The sequence below is a fragment of the Salvelinus namaycush genome, unplaced genomic scaffold (assembly GCF_016432855.1).
Source record: "Salvelinus namaycush isolate Seneca unplaced genomic scaffold, SaNama_1.0 Scaffold138, whole genome shotgun sequence".
NCBI classification, from domain to species: domain Eukaryota; kingdom Metazoa; phylum Chordata; class Actinopteri; order Salmoniformes; family Salmonidae; genus Salvelinus; species Salvelinus namaycush.
In genome coordinates, this window is record NW_024058097.1 from 211,447 (window position 1) to 227,887 (window position 16,441).

A 16,441-nucleotide genomic window follows, 5' to 3' on the forward strand; every position below is an offset into this window, starting at 1 on the left:
TACCAACACCAACCATGGTGGGGTGACTGAATTTAATAAAGTATTTGGTGTTTTATTAGGATCCCCATTAGCTGTTGCAAAAGCAGCAGCTACTCTTCCTGGGGTCCACATGAAACATTTAACATAATACAGAATGACATAATACAGAACATCAATAGACAAGAACAGCTCAAGGACAGAACTACATACATTTTTAAAAAGGCACGCATAGCCTACATTTCAATGCATACACACAAACTATCAAATCGGTTGATCTGGATAAACTCATTGTGAAGGTGGATTTTGTGGTATTTATAGCCACAGTGATTAATTGTACAGGACAAGTGTCCAAGAAGACTAAGAGGCTGGATATCATTATATCTTCTGCAACTCTTTTGCACACCAGTATCACGACTTTACACACCATCATCTGCTCATCATCATCTGCCCATCTATCACTCCAGTGTTAATCTGCAAATTTGTAATTACTTTGCTACTATGGCCTATTTATTGCCTTACCTCCTTATGCCATTTGCACACACTGTATATAGACTTCCTTTTTTCCCCTATTGTGTTATTGACTGTACGTTTGTTTATTCCATGTGTAACTCTGTGTTGTTGTCTGTGTCACACTGCTTGGCTTTATCTTGGCCAGGTCGCAGTTGTAAATGAGAACTTGTTCTCAACTGGCCTACCTGGTTAAATAAAGGTGAAATAGCTAAAAAATAATAATAAAAAAAGCCAGAGAAGATTTTGCCGAGCAGGACTACAAGGACTTTTGTCACCAGGAAATGTCCTGCCCTCACAGGAGGATTCTGAGGCTGTGTTGGACCTGATTAGAAGGAGGTTTTTACAGAAAAGCAGGTTGATTTTATTTAGTTAATTTCTTTTTTGGTAGTTTGTATGATATTTTATTTATTTTTACCCAAATGTTTTCCTTTTTTGGGATCCTTATTATCCACCCGCACAGTAGGTGGCGGAATGCACATTTAATTGTTGCGAACGCCATTATACCATAGAAGAAGTAGGAGGAGGAGGAGGGACAGCGACATCTGGTCATTCAAGGATTTTCATTCCAGTGAGCGGGTTGTTGTGGTTTCTCCTCTGTGTGTAAACTTTATTTTACTCCTTTCAAGATGCCGATGACTCGGTAGAGAATATGCATCTCAGGTAAGCTGCATATTACTGAAATGTCTGCCATGCATGGTACAACGACTCACTCTGCTGCAGTAAAACGATACAAACGTTAGTTTGCCAACTGGCTAGTTTGGTGGTTTTTGTTATCACCTAGCTTACCACGTGCCATGTTGGTGTTAGCTAGCAGGCTAGCTTTCCAGTTAGGAGTGACTGCACCATCACTCTCTTACCGAATCAGCCTTTGAAGAAGAAACTTACCAGATTCTGAGTAGCATTTGGCCCCTGATTCGACTGTCGTTGCTGCGCTAATGGCAACGTATTCTCAAGTGTACTACTGATTAACATTGATCTGGTCAAAAGTAGTAACGTCAAACGGTATTGGAAATAAGGTTCAATTCCCGACGCTACCGGGTTCTATATGCCTGCACGTTGTCTGTGCCCAATAATGTTGGTACCATGTTTTGTGCTGCTGCCATGTCGGTACCATGCTCTGTTTTAGGTCTAACTTTATGTTATGGTGTGGCCGGTGTTGCCAACTAATTTCCAGGGTAAGTTGCTAGAGGCAGGTTGATGTGACGCAGAATATATAATAACGTTACTCAAATTGATTTGTCGTTTGTTCAGGTACAGACTCCCACTCTTTTCTGGATGTACAATTGTGATTGAGACATGTTGGTTGATGTAAGTTCTGTTCAAGATCAAACATTCGTGACCAACTATATTCATTGGGTTTGTCTCGTCGAACCCGTACAATGATTTGCAATTTGCTGAAATTGCTGCTGCCTGTGCACGAGCTGAGCGCCTGCTGGTGACGTCACTCACAATGCACTTTTGCAGCCACACACGTGTGTTGTGACTGAGTGTGTGACAGAGAAAATCGTTTTTGTGTAATTTAGAGGGAAAATGTGAATTTTTTTTGTTTGTCACTTTTCAAAAGTTGCTAAAAGTTCCAAATGTTTAAAAGTAGCTAAATTTGTTGCTAGGTGCTGATTGGAAAAAAGATGCCAGGGTAGTCTGAAAAGTTGTGTTGATAAAACAGTTACTAGAGACAGGAGATCAAGTTGAGACATAGGACGAGGTGTATAATTGTATAATCAGGCAGTTTTATTCAAGTGTAAAAATATCTGGCAAAGCGTGCAGCACGGCCCCTTTCTGTCTGACTCATAAGGAATCGTCGGAAGAGAGAGCGCTAAACATATTGTACAGCTTTATATATGCATTGAATGAAGTAGGTTGATCTGGTAGTCTGGCCTTCTGATTGGTCGCTCCGGGTCGTGGGTAGTCCTGTTCGGCCTGATGTCGACGTTCCGTTGGCTCCCAACACAGTTCTTTGTCTTTAGTCCCAACCCTGAACATAGTGTGTGTGTGTGGGGTTGTTTTAGCAGATTCCTGTTCATGGGGGAGGGTTGTGTGTGTGGGTCTGTGGCTGTTATCTGATGAGAACAACATGTGTGGGGAAGAGAGGGGATGGGTGCCTGTTGTGTCAAGTATAGCTTGTGTTGAGAATTTTGTTATAACAAGTTTCCAGTATCTATTACAATTTCTTACAAATCCCCCTCTTCACGTCTTTATAGACGTGACATAAAAGTAAAAAACAAAACTATGGGATAAAATTTGTCAGAAGACAAATTTTTAATTCCCTCTCTTCACGTCTCACAAGAGACGTGACATAAAAGTTTCTTAGTCCTCAAATAGATAGACAGGTCCAGCTTCCCCATCATCAAGCAATGGGAACATTTGGGCCCTTTCCTGATTAGGGTCTATGGCGGCAGTGATAACACGGCTAGCAAGCGTGCGCGCACATGGAATGCAACAGCATCCACAAAGTACAAGAATGCCCGCAAAAACGGAAATAGATACTAGGATAGAGGAAACCAGCGTCTTATATTTACCAAAAGCATCCATCCATGAGTCCCACATAGAAGTGTCCACTCCAGAATGCTGTTTCATCTTACCATTAAGGGTACGAAGTCCCTCCAATGCTACAGTCAGACTCCCATCCGTAGCTGTGTTATTGGGAATGAAAGTACAACACTGCTCACCAAACATTGCACAGACCCCCCCGCGTTCAGCCAATAACATATCAACCGCGATTCTATTGTCCATGGACCGCCTCGAAGCCTTGTTGAGTCCAATTGCCCAGTTTCTGGACATTAAAATGAATGTAATTAATTCGGTCCACATTTTTATTAACTGTGCACCACCAACAGACAGAAGATTCAAACCCAGCTGCCACTTGGCCCACCAGTTTATATTCATCTGGCACCCCCTAGGGACACCAATAGCATCAATGTAAGTTGAGTCGTAAATGAGCAAGGACCAAAAAGGAGACCACTCCAATAACTACACCTGGAGTGGCCAATCACACATTAGTAACCAAAAAACGAGAATATGTTAAACCCTTAGGTCCATCCCTCTATACAACCTGTACCAGGTGGGCTCGTCGCCACCCGGGAACTTCAAACCTTCACAACAGGGAGGACAAACATCACTTTTTTATTCATTCGACAACATCAACTACAGCAAACCAAGGGTCCTCCTCTGTCAGGCCCACTCTCCTGCGGAAGCTTGATTTCGTATCAGCCTCTCCAACTGGATCATCAACCAACGGCATCATACCAGAGGCCCTTTCCACATCTGTAACAGACTTCTTCAAACAAGGTATGATACAGGCAACACAGCACATGAGCATGCGAAAAACAACAACTAGGGTCTCATCACTGCAGTGTACTTACCAAACCAACCACCCAGCCAAGGGACCAGTCCACTCCTCCACACCTGCAAGACCCTTCATCTCCACTGATAACCTTGCCAACCCACTCAGAGCTTTTGAAATGCTCCCATCCGGACTAGTATTGTTAGGGACAAACATGCAACACTGTTCTCCAAACATTTTACATACACCTCCCTGGTTGGCCAGAATCATGTCCAGTGTTAGTCTATTGTGTCTACTGGTTTTAGAGGTAGCATCCAATTGTTCAGCCATCCCTGTAAGTGCTGTGTGGGTGTATTTAACAAATCATTATTAATTATAGTAGATATAATTGATCCAGACATTTTGTTTTAGCATCAACAATAGCTGGGCCAATGATGGGCATCAGATGCCACAGGCCATCTTTCCTGTTTAACGTCTGGAATTCGTGGGGGACCCCTATTGGGACCCCCAACAGGTTGGTGTGAATGTTATCTGTACCCTCGGACCAAGGAGCGTCACGTTTCTGCCGTCTCCTGGGTTGGTCCCAAGCCTCTGTGTCATGTGCGGCTCCCAGAAGTTGGTTAGCTGTAACCTCAATAATAGGCTATGGTGTTTATCAGACTGGCCAAAACACATGTGCCCTGACAATCTCCTTTCAAAATGGGGTCAACCGCCTGGCAGGTCCACACATCCACCATACATCAGCAACACCTCTAGTTAATAGTGACATTAGTGATGCAGGCAGTAGTAGGGAGCCTCCCATAGTCTATACCTCTACCTGTACCAGTGATACAGCTGTAATATCCCCCATATGCCTTAACTCCCCACGGTGCCTTCTGGGGAGGGACTTCTGGGAACACAAGACTCAGAGTCTTACACAGGGTTGAATTTGGCTTAAGCTTTCCAATATGCACATCCAACCTTCCCCATTACTTAGGACACATGGGTGAGCAGCCAGAATAGGTCTGGCATGTCCACATACGACACAGTCCTTTCTATTAAGTGTTTTGTAAGCCAACCACATATTCTCCCTTCCCTCATAACCAGTTTCAGTCCCCAATTGGTCACTATCTGAGATGTCTTTTACATTTATTACCTGTACCAGATTGGAGAGCTTAGGTGATGGCGTGGGACTTGGTCTTGAAGTGGTGGAGGAGGCTGGCTGAACCCTGGTCTGTTGGAACTGGTGGTGGTTCTGGCGGTACTGTGATAGTAACATCCCCATCGTATCCTAATCAGACAGCTCAGGACTACAAGCAGTCCTGTAAAAACCCCATCCTCTCCCAGAGAACACATCATCAGCCAGAGATCAAGCAACACTTTCACTTCTATGAACGTACACAGTGATGAGAGGGCGGGGTCAGGGATTCTTCATTAAGGAGTTGACCCCCGAACTCTATTAGCAACGGTTCTTCTCCTTAACTCTGTGATCATTCGGCAGTGTCAGTGTGTCTCACCCTCCAAGTGCGATATGCCCCCAGGTCGGGTGAATCACCTTCTCCTTTAATTCACCTGTAACGCATGAAATCCTGGACATACAAGTTTGGCTAACAAACAGTTTCTCATTTGTTCTATCTGATTATATATTTAACTTCTATACCCATTTGTTAGCTAGTAATTTTTAATTTTAAATTAGTTTATTATCCAATAGGCCCCAATCCTATCCTAGACCACAATGTACCCCTCTCCCGTTTGATACCTGGCCCTGGCCAGGTATCAACCTTACCTACTCTTAATATTGACTTAGGTAAGATTAGTAAAATATTCTTATATTTAAATGCTTATGTATTTTCCTGCCCTATAGGCTTAAAATATCTCCTGTTCACACCTCAATGTATCATATCTTCCCCCATTTATTATCGATGACAAATGGGATTTTTTCTGTTGTATTACCAAATCAATAACAGCCCATTCAAAACCGTCATAGCCAATGTTTAAAAACAGAAACCTGACTCCTCTGTGGTTAAAACTACAATTATGGTCAAGAGTTATAACCTCTATTATAATCAATTTACCTCAAAATTAGTATTCCAAATGACCACAATTTCATTATCCTCATTACATTCCCCCGTGGGTGATCAAACCACATGAAAATGCAATGAAGATAGGTCAAAAGGTTACATCACCTCCTTACATTCGTGTTCCATACTATATCTAGACATACTAAAAGAACCCTTTATCTTAAAAAATCCCTTGTTTAAATAAAACTCAGAAAATAATCCTCCTAATATATATATATAAGTGTACTCCTTTAAGATATCTTATCTCTGGGAACACGGAAACCCTTAACCTAAACGTTTACTACAAAAACAAAATTATGTCACCAGCATTCAACCAGGCTCCCCGTCGGCTGGGAGACCGTTGAGTGCTGCAATACTGCCATCTTCTGTCCATTCTCTGCACAGCTCTCCACCCGCTCTATTCAACCTTCCCAATTTAAGCCATATTAGTTTCTTATTTTAACTTTTGTTTAATAATTTAAAAAAAATATATATATATTTTTATCTATATTACCTAGTTAGACTAGAGTGTCCGTGACATACATCCATGGGGATCCGGTTATAGTTATTCTATTAACCATGTGAAAGTGCCCAGGGACACCCCAAAAATCAGTAGGAATATCACAAATAAGGGGCCAGATATCCCTAGCCTTGCCCAGGGAGGGAGAAATGTCCCTCTAACTGGGCGAGGTTCCTTTTTCAGGGGAGGCGGAGTTTGATGCCGCATCCCCTGAGTCAGGAATGTCTTCATTTGGAATCGAATTTAAGCTGTTTAAATCAGCTCTGACTTCTGTCAGTGTTCTAGAAGGGATTGGGGCTGGAGTGCAATGTGTGAGGTGGTGCCAAGGTGCGCCTGATTTACCTTTGACCTGGACTGAGTGTGAAGTAACCTCCCTCACTTCGTACGGTCCAGTCCACCTGGGTTCTAGCCACTTTCTCTTGTGGACTTTAACCCCACCCAGTCACCAATTTTTACCTTCAGTGATGGCGGATCTCCCGTCAGCTCCCCCATTTGGACCTTGTGAATCTGTGTGGAGAGAGCTGCAGAAAGTTCCGTCAATTATCAGACATTACAATTTGTTGTACATCAAGGGCGGGCATATGACCTCCCTCCCTTGGTGGACCAGACATAACTCTCCCAGTCATTATCTCATGAGGAGAGAGATGGGTGCCTGCACCTGGAGAGGCTCTCATGGCCATCAACGCCAGGGGCAGGGCTTCAACCCAAATCAACTTCAAACCTGCACATACATTTGATTGGCGCGTTTCACGAGGCTTTTGAGATTGTGTTCTGTACACTAACCCAAACTTGTGCACAATACCCAATCTTTCCTCCACCTGTCTCAGGTGTTGGTTACTAAAATGGGACCCGTTTGTCGGATCGGATTTGCCTTGGAACTCCATACCTTGGTATGAGTTCAGTCTGCAGGCACTTAATGACTGACCTGGCATCCTCACGTGCTGTTGGTATTTCCTCGACCCATTTGGAAAACCTGTCTACCATTACCAAAAGGTACCTTTTCCCATATGTCACATTATCTGGCTCCATGTCAGTGTAATCTATTCTTCTGTCCTGAAAACAAGCGTTAGGGACTGGGTATGAACCCATGGGCGTTTGATATGGTTTCTTTGGATTGTGGCTACCACAAATGCCGCACTTATCACAGAATAAATCTGTCATGTCTTTCATGTGTGGGTGCCACCAGATGTGGGACACCTTCTGTAAAGTCTTTAGTTTGCCTTCGTGTGTGGGCCCATGAGCTTCTCGTATTAGTTCTGGACAGAGGTTTGCAGGGGCCACTAGTCTGCCATCATGGCATCTCCACAGTTCATCAGGTCCTTTGGTGGCCCCTTTCTGTCCCCATACTGAGTGTTCATAGGGTCCTGCTGAAAACTGGAGTTCTTTTATGTGTTGCCCTGTGAGCTCAGTCCGAGCTGGTTGGATCTGAAGTATCATTTGTCTCGGGGTGTATCCACCAGCTTTCTTGGCTGCTTTGTCAGCTGCATCATTTCCCTCGCTGACTCTGTTTTTCAGTTGTTGATGTCCTTTACACTTCATGATGGCCACCTTCTTAGGTAGTGAGACTGATTTAATCAGTTTTTCCATCTGTGTCTTGTGTTTGATTGGCAGGTTTCCTGTGGTGGTGAAGTTGCGTCTAACCCATTGTGGTCCATCAGTATGGACTGCTCCATGAGCATACGCTGAGTCGGTGTAGATGTTTACAGTCTTTCCTTCAGCTCTTTCCAGAGCTTGTGTCAAACCTATGATTTCAGCTAATTGGGCTGATGCAGGTTGTGGGATGATGGCAGATTCCAAAGTCACATGTGATCTATCCGGGAGCTGCTGCACCACTGCGTATGCTGCTATGTTCCCTTCCTCTCCTCTATAGCAGCATCCATCTGTGTATAACCATAGGTCCGGGTTGGTGAGTGGTTCGTTCCCCAGGTCAGGTCTCAGTTTCAGTTCTTGTGCAGCTCTTTCTGCACAGGAGTGGGGTAGACCTTCTTCAGCATTGAGTGCGTCTGCCATGTTTTTGTCAGTGTTGACAAATGTGATGTGTGATTGTGTGCATTTATTCTGGATTTTCGTTTTTCTTTCAGCGCTGAACGTGAATTCTTTGCTCATCAGATATGCTGCAACCCCATGGTGGGTGTGGATTTCCAATGGATGGCACATTACCAAGTGGGCTGTTTTTTCAATAGCTTTTGCCACTGCAGCTACATACCTGGAACATGTGGTTTGTCCTACTTCGATGTGGTCCAATTTGGAGGAGTGATACATCAACACTCTTCTCTCCCCCTCTTGTTTCTGAAAAAGGATGGATGATGTAAATCCTTCTTTTTCAGAAACATCCAGATGGAACTTGTTTTTGTAGTCAGGTGCTATTAAGGCTGCTGCCACAGAGATCTGTTTTCAAGAGTGCAAAAGCCTTTTATGCTTCAGTAGTCCAGGTCAATGATGAGTGTAGGTTAGTGGTGGGCAGCTTCAGGGCCATGGGGCATATTCATCTGACATGCCCTGGAAAGGAGGAGGTGGTTGCTGATTTGGGTCTGGGTTTGGGTGATTGTATGCAGGTTGCTGGGCTGCACGTGGTTGGTACATCATTGGCCTGACTCCTCCACGTCCTCTTGGGGTGGTTTGTCGTGCCCGATTGGTCATCCAGTAATGTTGGGTCGGTGTCAATGGGTATGGGCACTGACGTGCCATATGTCCAGTTTGTTTACAATTGTAGCAGTCCATTGGTCGTGCTTGTCCTGTCCCCCAGGGTGATGGGTAACGTGGTTGTTGTCCCCATGTTGAAGGATAACCTTGTTGTGTTGGTTGATAGTATGGTGGGGTGACCATGGGTAGTGACTGATCCAGGAGTTGTGATGGTAGGGGAGGTCCCTGTGGGGTTGACATGGGGGGTTGTTGTTGCTGTATCATTTGTGAAACCGTTTTTTCAATGATTTGTGAGATGTCTGGTTGATCTTCAGCCACCATCTGTTTCTTGGGTTTTTCCCCTTTCTGGGCCTCTTTCAGTTGTAGTTTCAAAAGTTGTACCTGTAGGGACTGGACTTGTGTTTCAGCCCCTCCCTTATCCTTGTTGTATTGGGTGATGTGGTGATGCACATGGGAGTTGAACTGAGCCTGGGGAAGTGCCATTAACCCCACAGTGCCTCTGAGTTTGGTACGGACCTCGTTTGGAGCTCCGCTCACCACCATCTCCTTCCACATGCTGACCGTGGTGGCAGTGTGGTCATATGGTTCTTCGTGGACAGTTCTCCATGTGTTTTTTGCTCTGTCGAGGTAGGCTGCCGGTTGTTCCCCTGGATTGATGGTGAATGATGAAAGGGTTGCATGATTTCGTTCTGTGGGATATGCCCTTCTCAACACTGCCCACAATTGTGCCCGGAAGTCTCCCTGGGCCAGTGCAGCCGGGGCTGTGGCAAGATCTGCATCTCTTATCAAAGCACTCATGGTGGTATGGTCTGTTGCTCTAGCCAGAAGGGCCCTCATGTCACCTAGACAGAGCCGTAGACCTGAAGTCAGTGTTTGGAGTTGAAGGAGCCATGCAGAGGCACCCCCATGCAGGCTGGGTAATTGTTCCATCAAAGTGGTAAGGTCTGTCATTTTCCAGGGTTGGTATTCTTCATGCCCTCCGTCCGGAGTGGGCCTCAACGGCATCTGCATCTCCGACCCTCCCCGTCCTCCATATTGGGGATCCCAGTCTGCCCTGGACGAGACACCCCTGCTGTTCTGTTCCCTGAGACGTACGGACTGTCTAATAGGTTCGACCAAATCCGTCACCTTCCCCATCATTACCCCTTTTATATGGTACGAGCCCCCTCCACGTTCAGCATCTTCTAACATAGATTTGGCCAGTGCCACTGAGTCCCTGAGGTCTCGCTCCACCTCCTCTTCATCTTGTCCTGTTCTGTTCTCACCTTCATCGTCCTTGCTGTGGTTTCCTCTTAATGAGGCCCCAGAGGAACATTGTCCTGGTGGCGACCATGACCCTTCAGTGACTGTTTGACTATCTCCCCGTGTTCTGCTTCTAAACCAGTCTGGGTTTGGAGTGGAAGAAAACTGAATCAGCTCTCTGTCTTCTCTCATCAAAGGGCCTGGTTGAGACCCACCACCCCGTCCTTGTGGATAGGTAAATAGAGAGCCACCATGTCCCTGTAGTGAGGCTGGTTTCGAACCCTCACCACGTCCTTGTGTGTGAGATCTATCCCTTTCCTCCCTTTCTTGATGATCAGTTCTCTCTTCACACATGAGTTGCCCTTCTTGGATCCCCAAAGTCATGTTACCTTTTAGGTGTCCTTCATGCACCACAAACACCGGTGCCTGTATCACAGCAGGGGTCAGAAAAGGGTTTTGAGGGAGGTGGGTGAATGGATTTTGAGAATAGGGAGGTGGTGTTATTTTCTCTCCCTGTGGCAGTTCCGGGTATAAATGGGTTGGGGCCGATGGGGCGACTGTGGTGGTAGGTGGGGCGTCATTATTGTTGGCCATGCCCTCTTTGGTGTCAGTTGGTGCTCCAGTGACCACCCCCATCATGTCAGGTTTTCTGTAGGGGAGTGCCCTTCTGATTTCTTCAATTGCCCACAATCCTATTTTCATCTCAGCCTCTGCTTTTTCCCTATGCTTTGTTCCCTCCTTTTTGAATAAGTGACTCTTATTCTTTTCAACTTCATTTTCTATCCCTTCCTTCACTGCTTCCTCTAATTCTTTCTCCATAGTGAGGAGTTGCCCTTTTGATGGGGCAGCTCCACTAAGGTAACCTGCCTGTGTCCATTTAAGCCTCACTTCGTCCCATACCTTCTTGATTGTTTTATATTGTATTTTTCCCCCTGCTCTGTCTTTTATTCTCTGATCTAAGTATTCATTGAATTTGTGTTTGGGGACGATGGTCGTGGCCATTTTGTCGTTAAGCTATGTCTGGGTCTATTACTATCTTTGTATACTTTAGCCCGTCACTGATCGAAACCAGCGAAGTATCCTTGGCTCTAACACCGACCTATCTCGTGTCCGACCCGCGTGCACAAAGAATTTTATTACCGTGTATTCAATGAATTATTTTTCGTTTTCCAACAATATTTCAGCTATATCTTTTTGGAACAATATATTAATATATTCACGCGCTCCTGATATAATTGGAATGACAATTTTAGGTACTTATATTCAAAAGTTATTATTGCTTTTCGCTTATTCAATTAATTAAATACTTTGGCAAAATATTTCAGAACTGTCCTTTTGGTACAATGTATTAATGAATTCAAGCGCTCCTGATATAATTGGAATGACAATTTTAGGATCTTTTATTCGAAAGTTATTATTGCTTTTCGCTTATTCGATTAATTAAATACTTTGCCAAAACATTTCAGAAATTTCCTTTTGGAACAATATATTAGTATATTCTAGCGCTTCTAAAATAATTGTCAATTTAATTCTAGCCCTTAAGGAATTACCAACAGCTCAAGAGGGAAAAATCAAGTCAACTTTCAGCGCGGCGGCTGGACCACGACCTAAACTTTTTGACTCGGCGGTCACTTTCAACACAGTCTCAATTTAGCATATCAGTAATTAGTAGCAATCAGTCTCGTGGAACGTTCAATCACTCACATTAATTTGGAGAGTTTCAGGTTTAATACCATTACTCCTAGCTCAAGCTTAGATTTCTCACCGATGCTCCTAGTGGAAGAATATTTCGACTAGTCCCAGATTACTAATTCGACTTGATTTTATACTTCGCAGATATCTTTACACAATGCCTTCGGTTACGGACAGTTTTCACATAAAATTTAACAATAATCCATACTCGCCTTCAGAAACACTGATCTTAATTTGGGTAAGGACTATAATATAATATGCAGATTTCGATTTAACAGGTACTGCTTACCTCTTTATTTGTCGAGCTCTTTGATCAGTATCCTGAGGCGGGCTGAATCACCGAAATGCTCTTGATTACCAGTCACCCCTCCTTCTCGAATCTTTCTCCAACCCGTCTCCTCTCTCATCACTTTCTATGGACCGAATTCCAAGATTTTAAATAACCATCCTCTGCATACCAAGTTTTGTTGATAAAACAGTTACTAGAGACAGGAGATCAAGTTGAGACATAGGACGAGGTGTATAATTGTATAATCAGGCAGTTTTATTCAAGTGTAAAAATATCTGGCAAAGCGTGCAGCACGGCCCCTTTCTGTCTGACTCATAAGGAATCGTCGGAAGAGAGAGCGCTAAACATATTGTACAGCTTTATATATGCATTGAATGAAGTAGGTTGATCTGGTAGTCTGGCCTTCTGATTGGTCGCTCCGGGTCGTGGGTAGTCCTGTTCGGCCTGATGTCGACGTTCCGTTGGCTCCCAACACAGTTCTTTGTCTTTAGTCCCAACCCTGAACATAGTGTGTGTGTGTGTGGGGTTGTTTTAGCAGATTCCTGTTCATGGGGGAGGGTTGTGTGTGTGGGTCTGTGGCTGTTATCTGATGAGAACAACATGTGTGGGGAAGAGAGGGGATGGGTGCCTGTTGTGTCAAGTATAGCTTGTGTTGAGAATTTTGTTATAACAAGTTTCCAGTATCTATTACAATTTCTTACAGTTGCTAAATCTAGCAACGAAATTGCTAGGTTGGCATCACTGTGTGTGGGGTCTGTCGTGTTTTGTCCAAAAAATTTAAACAAATCCCAGCTCCCCTTCCCCAGGAGACTTTTTGGTAGGCCGTCATAGTAAATACGAGTTTGTTCCTAACAGACTTGCCTAGTTAAATAAAATGAACATTGCTCTGGTCAAAAGTTGTAAAGTAAACCAACTCACTTTTGTACGTCGCGCTGGTCCTTACAACTGACCTTCTTTTAGCGCCCAAAAAACGTAATACTTCCAGATCAACTATAATATCAATACCATTTGTAAAGCACAATTTCTCCCCTTTCCAACAAAATCAATGACGAGGCCTTCATGATGCCCACCTCTGCATGATTCAAGAAGGCAATGAGCTCCGTCGGGTCTTTTTAAAAATGGCGGGTGGGGAAGCTAAACCTATTGCGTGACACGGACCCAATCCGGCTTTGCGGTGCACCATGTGCATAAATGTATTATGTGCCCCCACACCAGAGGTGATCACCACACCAGGTTAAAATATCAAAACAAACTCTGAACCAATTACATTAATTTGGGGACAGGTCGAAAAGCATTAAACATGAAGGGCAATTTAGCTAACTTGCACTTGCTAGCTAATTTGTCCTGGGATATAAACATTGAGTTATTTTACCTGAAATGCACGAGGTCCTCTACTCCGACAATTAATCCGCACATAAAACGGTCAACCGAATCGTTTCTGGTCATCTCTCCTCTTTCCGGGCTTTTTCATCTTTGAAGTTATATGGTGATTGGCATCTAAACTCCCATAATATTACCACGACAAACAGCGACACAGCTCGTCTTTCAATCACCCACGTGGGTTTAACCAATGAGGAGATGGCACGTGTGTACCTGCTTCCATAAACCAATGAGGAGATGGGAGAGGCAGGACTTGCCTGCGTCAGAAATAGGAATGACTTCTATTTGAGCCCATGGCAACGCAGACGCTCGTTGACGTGCGCGAGCAGTGTGGGTGCAATAATAGAATAACATAGATTCCTACATTTATTTTAGCAACACTCGCGCATGTGAAGCGAGCGGTGTAGTCAGGGTATGATGGTGAGGAGAGATGTCATGTGGGGAAACTTATTTTTTCACTCGACCTGTCCAACTTATCGCCTTTAAAATGTAATTAAACCCTATAAAGGGTGTATATATAATGTGTCATTACATGCCTATTTGAAGGTTTGTCGAATTTGAATCAGGTTTTTAGGGCGGTGCCAAAGTGATCTTCAGAAGTGAACAGCGGCTTTTGAGTCATGATAGCTTGCAGTGATGATGCAAAAAATGACTAGGTATCCACCCTTATCCTGTCCCTTTCTTGTTTTCAAAAGGTGAGGGAAGTGCTACACCTGGTGGAGAGAGGCTGTAAGACAGAATTAGTTGCTTTATGCGTGCTGTACGTTACGCCATGACACGTCACGATGGAACATGTAGTGTCGGAGGGGTCTTTTTTTTCATCTTTTCTCCAATACTATAGAGCCATTACCATGTCAATCAACGCTTGAATAGAAACGTATTTCACACCCCAGATTTTGATGTCAACACAGTCAAATTAGTTTTCTTTGCAGCCTCTTTTGAATGTCGCGGTTACGCACATTTGTACAGAATGGGGTTAGCGTACGTTACACGGTATTGGAAATAAGTTTCCATTTACGACGCTACCAATATCGGTTTCTATATGCCTGCACGTTGTCTGTTCATAAATGGAACTCTGTAATTTTCCTCCTGGTTGTGTCCCGCTTCTCAGCCCTTCACCTTAAAGGGATACTTAAGGATTTTGGCAGAGGCCTTAATCTACTTCCCAAATCAGTGGATACAATTTCTGTGTCCATTATGAGAGAAGATAAAGGTAGTTTCATAAGCGAATATTAACTAGCATTAGCGCAGCTATGAAGTATATGGTTATCAGCTAGCATGCTAGAACATACCTGTGAGGCTTCCAGTCATTGTGCTAGCTTTAGTGGGGAAGTGCACTTTGGGGTGGACGTTCAGGATGTGGTAAATGACTCGTAAGTGACTGTCTGTAAATGATGATCCTCAAAGACAAGGATATGTCAGATTATTATAATTATTTTGTGAAGCTACTGTTTGATCTGATGGGCTCTATTTAAGAACCTTCTATCCTCTCACAGAAGCCAAACTATAACTAACATTATTTTGTGATTCCTTCTATAGAATACCTGATTCCAGACCACGACACTGATGCGCTTTGTGAAAATCCAGGTTTCTCAATCAGCACGCTAATAAAATGTTTGCCTTATATTCTCCAGGGTTTGAGTGCTGTGGTCAGTGGAATTTCAGCGTTGGACTCCAACATACTGGTAAGTTGTGGTTCTGAAACTGTCCCAAATGGCGCCCTCTATAGTACACTACATTTGACCCGAGCTTTAAGGGCCCTAGTCAGAAGTAGTGCACTAGAAAGGGAGGTCTTTCCCAGAATAACAAGCGTTCTCTGCAACCACATGATAAACCTTTTTATAATCTCGTTTGTCTGACTTCCTGTTGATGCTAAATGACCTGACACCCTGCTGAGTAGTCTAGTTAAATGTCCTCTTTTTTTTTTTTTTTTTTTACAGTTGACTGTCCTGAAACAAGATGGCTGTTCTGGGCTGCTTTTAAACCTCTACAGGATCAGTGTCCTGAAATCTGGAACGCTGCTGCTCAGTATGTGACTAGAAAGGCATTCTGAACAACAGCCAACTTTCCGGGACATCGACATGTCTTATATCGTCAGAAAGCTTAAATGTTCGTTAATCTAACCGCAGTGTCTAATTTACAGTAGCTATTACAGCGGGACAAAATACCATGCTATTGTTTGGGGATAGTGCACAACAACAGAACACTTATCAATGCAACTTGATACATTCACCTCTGACATATTGGCTACACAACACGTCAATTAGCCTAATGAAGGTAAGCCATCGTTAGGCACCAATGAGACCAGGTGTTCACTTGATTGACAGAGTCTTGGTCCAAGGACCACCTATCATTTTGAAAGTGATCTAGCTAGATAGCCAATGAGCTGGGCTTTCCAGCAGCATGTGAACGCCTTTTGTACTACAAACAACCATCATGCTAGAGCTGTGGGCAACAGTGTTCATTCTCTGGTGAAAGCAAACAGGACTCACGGTAGTTAATGATACTCAGTGGTTCGTTCTCTTCTACAAACTTTTCTCAAAACTAAAAAAAGAAAACATGGCTACTACTAGTGGAAAAGCTACATTGAAGTCCAAGTTTACAAATTTGGATGAGAACATTGCAGAAATGGACTGGGAGAGTGACACAGAACTCATGGATGAGGACTCCATGAGTGAGTACAGTTTTGATTCCAGTGAGGAAGAAATGTTTTTGGAAGGAGAAGATCCACTTTTAGATCAGTAAGTAAAATAGGTTTTTTGCTTCTCATGCTAATGCAGTTGGTTAAATGGTTGCATATTCATTTGAGATATTTCTATATAGCTATATAGACCTGAGGCATACAATGTATTAGCATAGGCCAA

General features: G+C 43.7%; 1 protein-coding gene across 9 annotated transcripts in view; it reads left to right on the forward strand.

Moving 5' to 3' along the window:
- Positions 1-16,441, forward strand: part of LOC120036514 (piggyBac transposable element-derived protein 4-like) — a 140,825-nt gene that overhangs the window by 121,458 nt on the left and 2,926 nt on the right. For 8 of the 9 annotated variants that reach the window (XM_038982959.1, XM_038982958.1, XM_038982955.1 and 5 more), the window contains 2 exons: positions 15,212-15,262; positions 15,518-16,318. In XM_038982959.1, coding sequence (XP_038838887.1) covers positions 16,137-16,318 — 182 coding nt within the window. In that variant the 5' untranslated portion in view covers positions 15,212-15,262; positions 15,518-16,136. Of the gene's footprint in view, positions 1-15,139; positions 15,165-15,211; positions 15,263-15,517; positions 16,319-16,441 lie in introns of those variants that run through there. The other variant, XM_038982963.1, reaches the window with a different exon arrangement.